We start from the raw sequence: 16,852 nt of genomic DNA on the forward strand, positions 1-16,852 counted from the left end.
TTAATTTTATATCCTATAGGATTAGTTCTCAAAATGGTGCACCACTCTAGTGGTTCAGAGAGCTGCCTGTTCATATGAAGGTACCTCTCTATTTCTAGCTGCTGAATGCTATTTAAAAAAAAATAGTGTAAGTATTTTTCTCATTGTTATTTTTCCATGTAAGCATTTGTCATGAGATGAGCAACTGCCAATGAAATGATACGTGGTGTATGAGACTAAAGATAAGGTCCACATTATGCAAAGCCTGAAAACCTCTATCCCTACAGGAGAGAATCATGGGGAACTAGTTGTGCAGCTAGTGGTGTTCGGAATACAGACTCCGAGGTTGATTTGGGATATTCTGTACATTCTGAAGAATGACATGGTCATATCCCAAGTAGATGACGTACATTTAACAAACACTGTTTAGAGGGGAAGTTTATGCCTGATTTTTCTGAATTTGTACTGATCAACTTCAGCATTACTGCGCCTGCAGCAAGTACTCTTACCTGTTATCAGAGCAGCACTGGTATCACTGTAACTGGCTTTTGATTTTGAATCAGAAGAAGGTTCAGAGTCTCCTACTAAAACATTAGTCTCCTCTATCAAAGATGTTTCATTTATAAAGCTACATTGGTCTTTGCTGTCCTTTCCCTGATGACTATGGCCATAGGTTACTTGCTGGACATAATCACAGGCGTTCATACAAGTCAGGGTATTCATATTTACATCTGTAGCATTTCCAGATCTCTCTCTTGCATGTTGGAATTGAGGTTTATTCTGGAGTCCAAGTTCCAGGAGTTGACTAATTGTGAATTTTGCAATTTGCTCTCTGCCACAGGAACCAAATGCAGAGATATTAGTTTCTGGGTTAGTTAATTGGTCAACATAAGTTAAGCAAGTTGGTTCTTCACAATCTTGTGGCACGTTTGATATGTTATTTGTCCCTACAAGATGTTGACATGAGGCAAAAGTATCTTTCAAGGCTTCAAGATAAGTCGGCCTTACAGGGATCTTTTTGCTTTCCTTTGGAAAAAGGATCTTTTTTTGGAGATTTGATACTGTCCCTTTTCCAGGTATGTTATTGCCTAGGTTTCCAGAGGACTTAATGCTAGCTACCTTGTTTGTTTGCTGGAGACTTTTCACAAGTTTCACACATTGCTTTGGAGTAACATTATCTGGAGATTTATATTTGGTAAATGTGTATTTTTTCCTCCATGTTTGACTACATCTACTGACATGACGACAGCTGGCCTGGCCTCTACCTGTGTCTGAATGCCTCACTCCTATTCTGCTCCCTGCATAATTTGAAAGGGAGAAAGCCTGTAGTTATTTGTCAGAACTGTAGCATAGCTTATTTTTTCTACTTCTGTAATTTGCAAAGAAAGAATACTGCTTTAAGCACTGGTAAGCTTGGTTAAACCTCTTTCATCTACCTCCATTGGTAATGATGGATTCTGGCGTGTTAGAAATATCCAGCAAAGACCCCATAGAAAGGGAATGCTCAGCTGATTGGCGTTTCCGAGGAGGGAATGGTGACATGTCAGTTTCTCTGGTGAGCTGTGCAAGGGTCTCTCTCAAGCGACGTCTCTTGCGATTGCTATTTGGGGTATTCAGAGAAAGTTGCGACACTGACTTTTTGAGTTCAGGACTCTCTGGCTGTAATTAGATATGAAAATTCAGTTTAGTACTTTTAGTCACTGCCTCCAACTTGATTCTGTATAGACTACAGAAAAGAGATTATATATACACTACACAAGACAGTTGCCCCCATTTTGCTGTATGGTTAAACAAAATAATTGAAAGTTTTATACAGCAAACATGTTAATAGTTTAAAACACTACAGTCCCTTAGGTTATTAAACAGGATTTCTATTAAAAAAAGGCTGTGTTTGTTTTTCCAGCTTTAAAAATTCTGTACTGCATAACTGCGAGACCACCATGAAGTGACTACTAAGCAAGCAACGTCCAAGTAAATCACATGTTTAAGTTTTAGTCTGAATGCTTCAAGAGAATTTAGGAATTTTAGAAATATACTGTCATCATGAGTTATCAGCATCCAAATTAAGCCCTAAAATACTTATACACATGCTTAACTTTATTACTGTGAGTAATCCCATCAGTTTCAGTGGACAATTCACAGTAATCAAGTTAAGTATTTGCAGGATGTGAGCTTTCAGTCAACATATTACAATACTACTAAAGGTCAACATACCTTTTCAAATAAGTACATGGATTCTCCAGCTCTGGCATCCATCTGAATGCTTCCCCAGAACCACTATATGGGGAAAAGAAAGTCTTTTATAACTGGTTTCAAAAACTTGATACAAGCTTTCGACCTGAGATATTCAATACCACATACATGTATGAAAAAAATCCTCAAAGTGTAACTATGTTCATTCAGAATATATATTATATATACCCAATAGAATTGTTGCTTACATATTGAATGATTAAAAAAAAAATACTCTAGTACTAAGACTTCTGTTTACACTAACCTCTTGCTTTACAACATAAAGTTTTTTTGGAGGCTCAAATGGGAGATCTTTTACTGTATTTTCTTCAACAACCAGATGTGTGCACCTGTCATCACTAACTGGCAAGTACTGCCCACCTATAGTAAGAGAATAAATCAAATTAACTGAAGAATTAGGCATCTAAAGTTTTGGTAAGAGATTATTTTGAAGTAGTATCAAAGTTGGGGTAGAGAAGGAGTAATAAAGAAAGAGAAGATGCAAGATGAAGGGGAAGTTGGTCAGCAAGTTTTGAGACAGCTGCATCCTGGACACCCCCGTCACACACCACTCTGGAAACGACAACAGTATCAGCAGACATTCTATTGCAGTACAACTTCAGAGAACAGCCTCGATAAGCCAAGGTGCACCATTTAGGACTATAGCCCCTCCCCAAGTTCACAGTTTCTGCTATGGTGGAAGTTAAAAAAAGGGAGAGAGATCTCTTGCTCTCCTGGAGCTCAGGTGCCACTAGGGATTATTTTTTAAAAATAATTTGGAGAACATCTTTGAGAATGTCTGAGAACGAGACTCCAACAAAGACATTGCTCCTAAAGAGCAAGCCAGAAATGGCTTACCTAAACACAGCCATTACAAATGGGAAGTTATGTACTTTGTAAAGCTAGCTGTACCATATGGGCTACAAGGACATTGAAAGAGGGAGACTCCTTCCCTGTCTTGATAAAGGCTCAGTTGTATAATGTTTGCATGACAATAGTTGGTGCAGTTCTATATAATATGAAAAACTTTAGCTACAAGATTCTCATATATAACATCACACACACACACACACACACACACAGAGCACTGTAAGAACAGACCTTAAACCAACCGAGTCAGCCAAGTAGTCTCATTACGTTGTATTACACTATTGAAGGGAAACAAATATTTGGCCATAAATTCTATACAAGGGATTTATTTTCTTGCAAATACATAATAAAACTTGTGAGTACTACACGCTTCAAGTAACACACTTGAACAGATATTTGTGGAATGCAACTTTGAGTCAGAAGCCAAGCATACACACTGCACGTTTTTCTAACCAACTTCCCAAAAAGTTAAATATTGACGATTAGATGTGGAGGAAGGAAGGGGTAGGGGGTGGATGGCAGGAAAGAAATAGTAAAAGCAACAATTTTGAATCCACAGCGTTGCAGAAAAAACAAACTTATTTCGTACCAAAGCGAGGTGTGTGGTTTTTTTGTTTTTGCTACATGCTTTATGCCCCCTGAGATCTAAAGTTAAATGTAGCTTTTTAAATAGATCTGTTCAAACCTCCCTACATGCAAAGAGTCAGCATTTTAGTTTTAGACAGATTTAAAGATAAAAATGCATTGCCTATAAATTCCATTGCAAATGTGATCAATAACAATAACCTTGCATTTTTGTCATTTCTTCCATGTTAATTCTCTCTTCATCGGAAAATCCAAAGAAACTTAACATGCAGTCTTGGAATGGGGGAACCTTGAACTCATTTCTGAATTCCTCATCAGCCGCACGGAAGTCACTTAAAAATAAATATTCATTAAAACCAGTTGTATATTTACTGTCACTACTATATAGAAGCTTGTTTTTGTACCATAGAAAAGGTACAAATTGAGTGGGGTTTGGGTTTTTTTTAGGAACACTTACATTTCATTCCTTCTCTCCCAAGCCTTGTAAATCCACTCAGCTTTCACAATAGGAGTTCCCAGACTCACAGCAAGCTAGAAGAAGGAAGTCATTAGCTATGACAAGTGAACTTTCCATTTAAGTTCCTTCCAAACTTGGAGAAAGATTCCTGGCAACATTTCTAATTTGGAAATCAGGTATTGTAAAAAGGATGAAGTTATTCCTCTGAGAAACAGAATCACAGAAAATGTAGGGACGGATGGACCTTGAGCAGTCATCTAGTCCATCCGCACACACTGAGACGGACATCCCTGAAAGGCGTTTGTCTAAACTATTCTTACAAAACCTCCAGTGACAGGGATTCCACAGCTTCCCTAGATAACTTATTGCAGTGCTTCACTATCCTTACAATTAGACTGTGTTCCCTAATATTTAGCCAAAGCCCCCTTGATGTAAAGTAAGATTATTTCTTTTCCTACCGTCAGTGGACTTTAACAAATTGATCACCATCCTTTTTGGAGCAGTCCTTAACATATTTGGAGACTTTTGGAGGGCCCCTCACCACTGGTCAACCCACCCAATTTTTAAAGTCTTTCTTCATAGGTCATGTTTCCTAAATTTTAGCCCACTATTGCTCTCCTCTGGATGCTCATTTACCCACATCTTTCTTAAAATATCAAAGCAAAACTGGACTCAGTAATGCAGCGGAGGAGTCACCAGTGCCAAGTAAAGCAGGACAATTTACCTCCCAGGTCTTCATACAACACTCCTGTTAATGGACCCATAATACTGGCCTTTTTCCATAAGTGCATCACATTATTGACTCATTCAATATGTGATCCACTTATAACCCCCAGTTTCTTTTCTGCAGTAATACTCTGTAGCCAGTTATTTCGTTTTTTTCTTCCTGAGTGAAGTACTTTGCGCTTGTCATTGACCTTCATCTTGTTGATTTCAGACTAATTCTCCAATTTATCAGTGTCTTTTATGATTCTAATTCTGTCCTCACAAGTGCTTGCATCTCTTTCCAGCGTGATGTCATCCACAAATTTTATAAGTGCACTTTCCATTCCATTACCCAAGTCATTAATGAAAATATTTAATGCTACTGAACACAGGGCAGATCCTTGTGGGACCGCCACTAGATAAGTCTTCCCACTGTGACAAACCATTGGTAATTACTCTGAGTACAGTCTTTTAACTAGTTATGCACCCCACCTTATACTATGTCTATCAGCAGATAACCAAGTAGTAGTAGTATGTATCACTGTAGGTAGAGTGATTACAGTACAGAGAATCTTTAGATGCGCAAGTATCTTTACTCATTAACAGACTCAAAGCCACAACATCCATTTCAACATTTACCCAGTAAATGTGAGCGTTAAGCTCTACCCCATTTACAGTGATAGCTGCAGCCTAGAAGTACATTATCCAGTGAAAAATGTTTCTACCTTCGCTTAGATGAGAGAAACTACCACAAACTTGCATCTGCAGCTTACAGTTTTTGAAGGTTTGTATTAGCCTATTTTTAAGGTTAAAATTGGGTCATGGTTATTTTTAGTAAAAGTCACAAAACAAAAAGTTTACAGAAGGCCTTGACCTATTCATAACTTTTACTAAAAAAAAAAAAAAACCACAGGGGGGGGGCGGCAACTGCCAGGAGAGACTGAAGGCTGAGCACTGCTTCTATGGTAGGGGTTGAAGCCAAAGACGTCACAGAGGTTCGTTAAAGACCAAATCGTATCCTTTTTTACTTATTATATTCTGACACTTCTTCCCACCCTCAGAACATCCAGCAGGACATAATTTAGGGTCGTCCCCACAATAGAATTTGTCACTGCTTCTATTGCAAGGAGATAGTTGTATTTTGGTAGCCTGTGCCAAATCAAATATAGAAATCCCAATAAAGATTCAGAGTGTATTAGCTATATATATACACACACACACACACACACACACACACAGAGAGTAAACTTGCATCCAGACAGCAAAGCATTCCCCTGTAATGATCAACATACTGACCAAAACATAAGAATGGTTGTTTTAGTATAGGTTTCAGAGTAACAGCCGTGTTAGTCTGTATTTGCAAAAAGAAAAGGAGTACTTGTGGCACCTTAGAGACTAACCAATTTAAGCATAAGCTTAGCTCAAGAAAGCTTATGCTCAAATAAATTGGTTAGTCTCTAAGGTGCCACAAGTACTCCTTTTCTTTTTGTTTTAGTATAGTAGAATGAGACTATGAAGGCTTATTGCTGTAACTAGCAGGGTCCTTCTATTGACCTAAAAAGATGGAAGTGTTCCGTATTAGCTATACAATTTTGATTTCCACTTTGTATCTTTATGTAATGCATTAAGTTTCCAACAGCAGTTGCAGCCAATACTGGTCAAGTTACACAGCACACAAGATGGAATACGATCAGCACTTAAAGACATTTGCTATGTATATAAGGCACCCTTAATGTTCTGTATTATACCAACAAATGTTCCTGATACTTGTGAAAAGTATAGGGTACATCTACACATCAATAAAAAACAAAAACATCTGTGGCACCAAGTCACAGAGTCCAGGTCAATTGACTCAGGCCCATTGGGCTCAAAACAACCGTGTAGACATTCAGGCTTGGACTAGAGACCAGCCTCTGTGATGTAATCCCACAAAGGGGGTGGATCTCAACCTGAGCCTCTACCCTGTAATTGTTAGCCCAGCATCCCAAGTCAGCTGACCAGGGTCAGCTGCAGCTGTGCCGCTGGTCTTTTATTGTAGTGTAGGCACAGCCATAGAAGCAGAACAAGCTGATAAGTGCTCTGAAACCTCAATTGCAGTGGTCTCAGTTAACTTAATGCTAAGTACTTCACAAGAGACAAAATGCTTATTTTCAGAGGTGGTTTTCATCTGTAACAAAAGCCTTTAGACAAAAAACAGGCCATTTCTTGATTCCAACAGCTAAACAATTACCACCTGTTATTTTTAAAGCTTGACATCACGGAAGTAAAGATATGCTGAAATCTTTAATCCTTTCTACTTAGCATATTTTCTTCATTACAAAAGTGCATCTGCTCCAAGTTAAAATAAAAGGTTGATTTGAAAGGGTCAATCTACACTGAGAAACTTTTTGAAGTGCTTGAAGTGCAAACTCAAGTTCACGTACTCTGAATTTGTCTCCTTGCGTAGAATTAGCCACCAGATGTGTAACTTTTGAACTGAAGTCCCTTCGAATAATTCCACCCATATGATGAACCAAGGTCACAAGCTTAACCTGAAGAGCAAGAGTCAGGAAGTAAGAGAATCATACACTTTTTGAAACTTACAGCTGTTAATGAAGGGACAAAGACAAGAGGTCTATACACACACCATACAAATTACACTGGAACTTAAAGCTTTTGCATGTTCATTTAACCTGTACTGTTGTAGTTAAAGGAGTCATTTTTAAAAGGAGACATGGTTGGCAAGCCATAAATGTTACCTGCCTTAGAAGTATTTAACGTATAATCAAATGTATTTTAAGGAAACATACAAGCCACCATTGATGTTTTCTCAGCTATACAGTTAGCTGCTCATGCTGCTTCACAATCATCTCACCCCATCAAAGTCAAAAATTTACCTAGCAGCCCATAAAGCCACTAAACAAGATGACTCCCAACATATCATAGCCCATTGTCATGCTGCCACTTCTGTAAGCGGAACTGGCAGTTTTCTTTGGATTCTGGGCTATTAAAACATAGAAATGAAGGCTAACATACTTGGCTGGGGGGGGGAAAAACCAAAACAAAAAAACCAGGAGTTTAGAACAAATGAATGTGGACTGCTCAGTTTGAGTCTGGCAGGACATCAGAGTTAACTCCTAGCTCTTGGAAGATGGTCTTGGCTCTGTGCTTCATGCAGTTGCCAGCATCTCCAGCAGTACAGTTTGCCTTGATACCATGCCAGAACACTGATTCAGTAGTGGCTTATATGATAGCAAGACACCAAGTGAATTATCAGTTGCTTCTTGTAATATCAAAGTTTCCCATTTGACTACTGATCGGGAACGATGCTGCTGTAGTTCTGACATGATTACAGTACATGGCAGTGACACTCCAAATGCTCTGAACAGGATATCCAAGTTTCACTTGAGTGCACTCAAGAGCACGTACATTATCCAACACAAGTGACAGGTCAAATTCTTAGGTGATCAACTCGATGCTGCCTAAGGGTCCAATCCTGCTCCCAAGGAAGTCAGTGAGTCCCACTGTCTTCAACAGGAGCAGGAGAGTGTCTTAAGTAGACCCTAGAATCCTAAAACGGTACTCAAGAATATAAGCTTTAGTAACTGTTAGACATTGTACACTAGGGGTAATGTAACAGAAAACTACCTTGAACATAGTTACATGTAGATTAATCAGTCCAAGAAAGGGGAGGGGACAAGGGTGTAAGACAAAAGAAAGAATCTTACTAGTTCTTCTTTCTTCCTGAATCCTGTAAAGCACAGCACCAGATTCAACATACTTGCACAGTACAATGGGCGACATGAGAAAGGTAGAGGCTGAAATCAAATAAATGATTTGTTACAGTAGTCAGAACCACAAGCTATTTTAAAAAAAAAAAAAAGGTTAAACAAAAAACTTGGACAGTCGCTCTACAGGCTTTTAACTTTATTAAAATGCACTGATACCAACTGGATACCAATTAACAAGGCTCATTGTTTTCTGGTATGTCTTGAAAGAGGAACTGCCAGCATTTTGGTGAAAATGATTGAAGTATCTCTGTAGCCTGTGCTGAAACAGTGCTGTAAACTTGTTACAGTTGTAACTTTATCATAGGTGTCCCTATGTTTCCTGTAGGATCATATTATACACTACTGTCCTGCAACAGAGCATTATTACCCCCCCAACTGTTACTATTAGAAGTATAACTTCTTCTGCACCGTACAGCAACCATGTAGGACAAAAGCGCCTGGCACTAAAGCACTCTTTACTCACTCAGTGCAGTATTCCAAAGAAGAGGAGCATTTTAGATAATTTATTAATTTCAAGTAAGTGTTAGTAATTAGCATCTGTATTTCCTTAAACCTCTTCCTGGTGCAAAGTAGTATTTGTGCACTTCTCCTGTCTGTCAGAGATCCTACTTTGAATATTTTTTTGTCATCAGACTTTAGAGGGGATTAGAATATGGATTATAAAATACTTTCAGCCTATGCTGGATACCCATTCTTGGGTGGTTCAAATGGTACTTAACATAGGCATCATTATCAGCAGTTTCAACACCATGTTTTTATTTTTTTATGAGTTAATTTAACTGGATTTCTCAGGACTTGAATTCCTAGTAGCTTTCCCTTTCTGAGAATAACCTGCAAATAGCAGTATAAGAGGGGGAGCAATGAAGGGGTTCATGTTGTCACCAAGGCTCTCGAAAGTGTTAAGAAAAGGAAGCAATACACAAAAAGAAAAAACACTATACATTACATTAATGTCTTGTCTACACTAGAAAGTTATACTGCTTTAACCATCCTAGGTGCTACAAGTAATATACTGGTACAGTTGAAGCAGTACAATCCCTCTAGTGTGGATGCACTTACACTGGCATAGAAGGTGCTTATACTAGTATATCTATTCCTGTACATGAAAAAGGAATAAACTATATGGTATAAGGCACTTTTATACCAGCTCAACTGCATCTACACCAGGACTTTTACTTGGGTGACTACTTTGGTTAAGAAACCTCACACCATTAACCAAACCAAGTATATAGACCAGGTCTAGTACTTTTTCCAGCATTTCTCTGGAAAGGTATCCCAGGGAAGTGGGGGAAGAGAAGTAATTTGTGAACATAACTGACTGGCTTGAGCTACTTGTGCACATTGGCTTGGCAGTTGTAAGCCACTCACTCTGCATTTATGGCCTACTTTTCGGAAGTGCTGAACAACAACAAATCCCAAGTCACGTTAATTAGAGCCATCGGTGCTTACTATATATATATTTTGTTTTTTTAAAGGCCATTTATGTATGTTGTGAAACATGGACATGTGAATGACCTGAATTCTGCACTGAGAAAGACTGATACAGCTTTCAGCAATGCCTCCAGTTCAGAAGAATTTAGAGATTCAGAATAGCTGCCCCATCACAATACCAGATCTTCATCTACATAAACAATAAGGAGAGCTATAATCACAATTTAAATGAAATGTCTACCATAGGAAGAAAGTAGTCAGAATCTTCATGTAAATAATACTAACATGTGTTGTCAGTGTCCATCAACAAATAAAGGAAAAGTATAGGTCATTTGCTTTCACCTTACCTCTCCTTTTTGAGCACAATGAAGTACTATTGGAGGTCCAAGAACACGACAGTCAAACTTGTACAAGTTCTCCAAGATGGTATCTTGAAAGTCTGCTACAATGAAGACTGTCTCAAATTCTGGAGACTCAGAATCCCCAAACTCTTCCACAGACTCCATCTTGATATAGGGCACTTTAATTTCCTTAATTTTTTCCACACAATATTAAAATAAAAAAAGTGTCATTCATGCAACATTCATTTACTAGGTATGTCATTCTTAGATTATTTTTACCTTGAAGTGTTAAAGAAATTTAGTATCAAAGACAGCTTTACAGTTTTCCAAAAAGTTACATATTCTGTTTAAAGATACAAAAACCCCCACATCTTTGTATATTCTTAGCACCGAACTAGTGATGATCTAGGTTTCTAAAGTGATTTCAGATTCTGAATTTAAGGAATTGTTTAAGAGTCTAAAGTATCTGTTCTAATATTAATTGTTTTACCTCTCTTTAGGGATTTCCTCAGTCTTTTTGGGGGGAGGAGGGTGCCACATTGACAATATAAGAGTAAGATCAACTAATATCTTGTTACATTAACTCAGTTGGATACAATTGTTCTTGTACAACAGAAAAGTGAATCTTTTCCTTCATGGCATCTGAATTTAGTTTGTATATTTTGGAACTCTTTCACTAAAAATAGACTCAGTTGAGCAATTTAAAGTTGCAACTTGCAGACCAAAAGATTCCATAAAGGAATGTTTCATGCTGCATGAAGTTAGACTTCATATTTCAGAAGGTTTAACTACAGGCTGCTCTGAATCTGGAGACTTCAGGTCCAAACTCCATTTTCTAGAATCCTTCACATTAAGAAGCAACTTAATGCTTACAAAACTGTTCATGCACCAATCATATATTGCAGCTCTTTCACTGTTGAATCAGAAAAGCCAGTTAACTGATTGTGAAGCTAGTTCATAGAAGAAACTTACAAAAGTCTAAACAGAAGCATTACATATATCATTTGAGAGTTCCATATCCAAGCATGGAACACATTAAGTACACCAAATAGGTTAGTTCAGGGATTCAGAACAGACACTTAAGTAAATTGCAGTTTCAAATTTGATACAAGTTTCTACTCAACTAGCTTCAAACTACACCACAGGAAACATTGTCTATTGTGCCTTCATCACACCCAAATATCATGAAATTTAAGTGTTTGTGCACTCCAGTCCCAGTGAAGTGCCACATGCTTCATGCAATCATATACACATAGATGCCTGACATACCATATGAATTATACTTTTTATTAGCTTTTCTTCCGATTTACCAGGACTAGTTTCCTTTATCTTTATAACTGGGACTTCCATTATCTTAATGGTCTGTGGAAGAGGAGAACTTCGGTATGAGATTAAATTACTTACATGAAGTTTGTCAAAACAATGTCATTATGACGACTTCTTTATGTTAAAGCCACATACCTCCAAGGCTTTCAAGAGTTCCTCACGTTTCCCAGCTTCCTGAATTAAAACCACTCTGGTTTCAATCTGAGGCATTTCCTCTGTTTGGGGGGGAAAAAATTGCAATATTCATAGCCAATAGAAAAATCTAATCCTAATGTTAAACAAAGCCATAAATGTATGGCAACTGTACACTGGTATCTTGCCAAGATCCACAGTCCTTTCTCAAGAAGTATTATTTACCAAGAGTACTTCAACTCTGAAGACTGGGTGCTGCCTTAACAAGCTTCTTCTTCAAGTCAAGCTTGCAGCCGATGGATTGCACAGTGCATCAGTTGTAGACATGTAGGTTTGGAAGGGACCTCAAGAGGTCATCTAGTTCAGCCCCAAATGCTGAGCAAGGATTAAGTAAACCTAGACCATCATTGACAGGTGTTTGTCTAACCTGTTCTTAAAACCCTCTGATGACAGGGATTCCACAACCTCCCCTGGAAGTTTATTCTAGTACTTATCCTTACAGTTAGGAATTTTTTTGTACTATCCAGTCTAAATCTCCCCTTGCTACAGATTAAACCTATTACTTTTTGTCCTACCTTCATGGACAAGAACAACTGACTTATATATAACAGCCCTTAACAGTTGTCAAATAGATCAAATCCTCCCTTTATATGAAAGGGTGTCAGTGATCCAGCCCTCGGGCCAATGTACTAGTCCTCATGTGGCCCTTGTGGTGATTTGAGTTTGAGATCTCTGTTTTAGACCAGGCTCTTGAAAGCAGAGGGCTTTTTATTTTGCCTAGAACATGTGCTGTATAGCATTATCTATTCTAGGCAGAGAGACTCCTATAGTTAAGGATACATGAGCATTTACATTCTGAGGGGTCATTTTTGGAACTTATAACTGGTCAAATTCTGGATTCAAGTTTTGTATACTTGACTCCAGTCCAGAGTCTTCCCCTCCTCCAATTTCAGCAAAGAATATTATCCATTTAACACTAAAGTACAATATACTTCCTATCATAAAGGATTTTTAAACTTAGCTTATAAATAGCTCTACACCACCTCAGTAGAGGGAAGAAAATCTTAGGAATATAGTCTTTAGATCAAATGCTCCTGTCAGCGTTCCACCAAAAGTCCATTTTTATTTAGTACAGCTTTTAGTTAAAAAAAAAGTACTTCATACATACTCACGGATTAGTACATTGTACAATACTGGCACTACCTATATCAATTAAATTAAATTGGATGTGGGCACACAAAATTATGGAATGAGGCAGGGCTCCAGAGGTTGCCTATCTGAGCCAATGTAGGCACTATAGAAGTTATTGTTACCTTGATCGAATCTAGCTTTTCAGCCTCTATTTTGATCTCTATGAGACCTCACTTTCCTAGAGTACAAAAGGGAGCAAGTGATGACAGAAGTTCAAGTTTATACCATGGCAGAATGTAAAGCAATAAAACAGTCAGAGTCCCCATCAAGAGGGGTTTGAGAGGCCAGTCTACATAATAGTCAGGCGCTCCAAAGGACTATCAACCAGATCAAAATGCACCCCAATTCCAAAGGGAAGAGCCCTATTCTATATGGACAGCTCCAATGCCTTTCTCTGCTGCTGCTCAGAGCTTCCCCAAGGTGCAGGATTAGATTAATCTGTTACCTCATAAGTCTCACCATTATCCACAGGACTCCAAATATCCTCAGTTTAACTGATAGGAAACTAGACAATTTTCCACTGGTGCAATCCGGGAAAGCAAGGAGCAGCAGTAGAGGCATTCAAGTCTGCAGACAGAGTTCAGAAAGACAGTACTACCTCAGTTTCCATTTGTCTCATGTTGACAGGTTGCAGATAAAGAGCCAGAATCTTAAATTTTGTAAATAAGATTAAATTCTGCATAATTTGATGGCACTTGTCTGTGAAAGCTTTCTACTGACCATGAGCAAGGGTAGTTTTCAAACCCTGAACACAGGATTTCATTTCAAGGAAGTTACTGCAGAGAATGTGTTTTAACTGCGAGTGCTGATTTTCCTAACAAACTCCTAGTTGCCTCTAGACAAAGTTGCAGCCACACCAGAAATAACCCAACGAATTTGGGACATACAAATGCACACCTGTGAACAATTAATAGTACTTGTAACGCTAGTTTACTTAGCCTTTCCCATCAAAGGTGACCATTGACAAACACCTGTCAGGGATGGTCTAGTCTAGATAATACTTAGTCCCCTGCATTGAGACATGGCTAAGGAAACCTACTGTCGGCCCCTCTAGTCCTACATTTCTATGACTTACACTTGTTAGCAACAGATGGGTACTGAACAGAGGCAGGCCTGTAATCAAAGGACAAAATACATCATTCCTTTGATTAATGAAGGGTTTTGTTTTTTTAACCTATACTGTCTAATTTAGGTCAAAAGCCTTGGTAGTAAGAAATTTTACCATAGTTTGGTGAATTCACAAAAAGTTAAAGTAGTGGCATGAATTTAACCAGACATTTTGTGGATATATGTTCTCCAAGCTTTTCCAAAAAAGCTCTGCTCGTGTTCTTCACAAATATGGATGTTTAGGTCATGGCCTATTGAATGGAAACTACCAACTGTGTGATTTTGTCATGTGAAACAAGGAAGGGAGAATGGGATGAAATATTTACTTTGAACCTAGATCAAAAGAGGTATTTATACTGATACTGTATATTTAGAGCCACTGCAAGTGACAAACCACCACAAGTTACTAACAATCTTTTGGTTGAATTGCAGGAGCCTCATTAGCTTCCAAACTGAAGAATTACTCTGCTTTTAATTTTACAGATCTCCTCTAATTAGAGGTTTAGGGTGAATGAAGTAATCAGGTAGAGACATCCATTCTGGAAATACCAGGAGAAAGAGGATAAATCAAATACCGAGGAAAACTACACTATTTTGTGGGAAACAGAACATACTTTAATTTCTAAAGTCTCTCTTGGGTGGGGGGTAAGACTGGTTTGTATGATTCGGGAGATTAGTAATCAATGTAGATCTTTCTAGATGTAGATTACTAGTTTAAATCTATAGACATCAGTAGAAACCAAAAAGCCACCCATCTCATGGTTCTTCACAGGCCTATGAAGCAAGTTGGTGATCAATGACTATTCTTAGTAAAAGCGTCCACATCATAAAACCACCACTATGACTGGATTCTTGGTTGGCACTTTGTGTGATGAGCAAGAATGAACTACTTTCACCTGTACAGTTCTGTCCCTTTTTAACATATCTGTGGAGAAGGCAGGAACACTACTTTTGGTTCAGTACTCACTTTGTGGCTGTACAAAGGGCTTCAGGCTATTGACACCTTCCCATTTAAAAACAAAACAAAAATAACGTATACGTATATATCGTCCAAGAAACAATATTCAAACAAAACAAGTGTGACAGTATTGAAAAAGGCTTTTCCTGTTACCTTCAGCATCTGAAGCCAATCCAATAAATATATTTTCCTTGGACGTTTCTATAATTTTTGAATCAAGAACAGAAGAATCTCCCAAGAGACTCCTTCCGGTGTCAGACACTAGCATACTGCTGTCAGTCATGATCAAGTCTGTGTTTCTGTCCTCAGTGGCTGCAAAATAAGTACCCAAAGTAAGTTTCATCTGAACAGTACATACTAAAAAAAATAGTCCGTAAAAAGTCCTGTGGAAAGGTAGAGAAGTTAGTTTTAGACTTCTAAATATTAGAACTAACAAATCCCACTTACATGCTAGTATCCTCTTAGCCTACAGCTATTTTAAGAGTCGCAGAATTATACAAACAACTATCACAGAAATAGTTTCTACAGGTAATTCATAGTAGTCTATTTTTGAGGAAAACTGTTTGAAGACAGGGCATTTTGATAGCTAGGGATATGGGAATAAAAAGCCCTGTGTTCCCTTTAAAAAAAAGTCAGATTTAAGGATTTATTTTGATCTCGAGAAATTGCTTGCTTACTCCAGATAGGAATTTTGTTAAAACATGGTCTGAAAGAGATTCAGGAAGCTGGATTAACCGTGTTATTTGCATTTAATTTCAGAGAAGTTCACACTAAAAAAGAAACGGGGTTTGCATACATTTTCCAAAGGTGAAAGTTTGAAGAAAGAAGATTGTGGTATACAGGCCAACACACTTGACCTCAGATTCCCCAGATGAGTTGACCAGATTTGTGCAGCTTACTGTTGAAGTTCCTCAGGCCTGTCTTGCTAGGCAATTTCAGTGATGCAGTCCTTATCACAGACAGAGAGAAGGGGTTCCTTGCCATCACCGGAAAGCCTCATAGAGGCACCAAGTGCATTATCTACATACAGAATTATAAAGTATTATAAAAAAAAGTACTAATAAAGTACTCAGTGCAGCATTTAAATACAAAATTCCTCAGTTAACTGACATGGGGATGTGGAATCAGTGAATTTGCAGGACGCCAACAGGCAAAGCAGCAACATAAGTTTACTATCCAGCACTGGGAAATTTACTCTATTGTTTCCACAGGATGAAGACTGTTGAACATTAACACTCATTCACAGAGTTCACTGTCCCACACTAAAGGATCCTTTGACTCTTTGTCCGCACAATATGTTTCTCCATCTTCTGAGAAGCTGCTTGAACAATTGTGAACTTCATGGAAAAAAAAGCTATCCCTGTCTCACGTTGCCAGGTCCACTTATCTCAATCATCAATTCAGTTGGCTAGGATTCTCCTGACTAGGAAAAACCATGTTTTTGTAAGTGGGTTTGGAAATATGCAATTCCTGTGATCCATCATGCAGCTTAAAGTATTTGCACAGTGGTATGAGGGAACATGAAACTGTATGAAAAAGGTTTAAGATACCCTGGTATAGGTACTATATAAAATCAAGGAGAAAGTGCTAAGTATCCTTTTTGCAGATATTCTCTCCTCATGCTCCCAAATGTACTACGCTTTTATTATTTTAAGGAAGGACAGCTTCAAAATGTTACTCATGGATATCCTTACAACTCACTGTGCTCAAAAAGGGATAAATATTTTTACTTACAACAATATGAACAGATTATTTTTCTTAAAACACA

General features: G+C 38.1%; 1 protein-coding gene across 1 annotated transcript in view; it reads right to left on the reverse strand.

Moving 5' to 3' along the window:
• ECT2 (epithelial cell transforming 2) overlaps positions 1–15,368 on the reverse strand; it is a 46,021-nt gene extending 30,653 nt beyond the window's left edge. Inside the window, exons 1-10 of the mRNA XM_077826047.1 lie at positions 15,238–15,368; positions 11,832–11,911; positions 10,377–10,559; positions 8,536–8,625; positions 7,252–7,359; positions 4,124–4,197; positions 3,868–3,998; positions 2,477–2,592; positions 2,194–2,256; positions 1,416–1,638 (exon numbers count right to left, since the gene is read on the reverse strand). Of these exons, the coding sequence (XP_077682173.1) occupies positions 1,416–1,638; positions 2,194–2,256; positions 2,477–2,592; positions 3,868–3,998; positions 4,124–4,197; positions 7,252–7,359; positions 8,536–8,625; positions 10,377–10,559; positions 11,832–11,911; positions 15,238–15,367 (1,198 nt within the window). The 5' untranslated portion in view covers position 15,368. The remainder of the gene's footprint in view (positions 1–1,415; positions 1,639–2,193; positions 2,257–2,476; positions 2,593–3,867; positions 3,999–4,123; positions 4,198–7,251; positions 7,360–8,535; positions 8,626–10,376; positions 10,560–11,831; positions 11,912–15,237) is intronic.
• Positions 15,369–16,852: the final 1,484 nt, after the last annotated feature.

The sequence above is a fragment of the Eretmochelys imbricata genome, chromosome 9 (assembly GCF_965152235.1).
Source record: "Eretmochelys imbricata isolate rEreImb1 chromosome 9, rEreImb1.hap1, whole genome shotgun sequence".
NCBI classification, from domain to species: domain Eukaryota; kingdom Metazoa; phylum Chordata; order Testudines; family Cheloniidae; genus Eretmochelys; species Eretmochelys imbricata.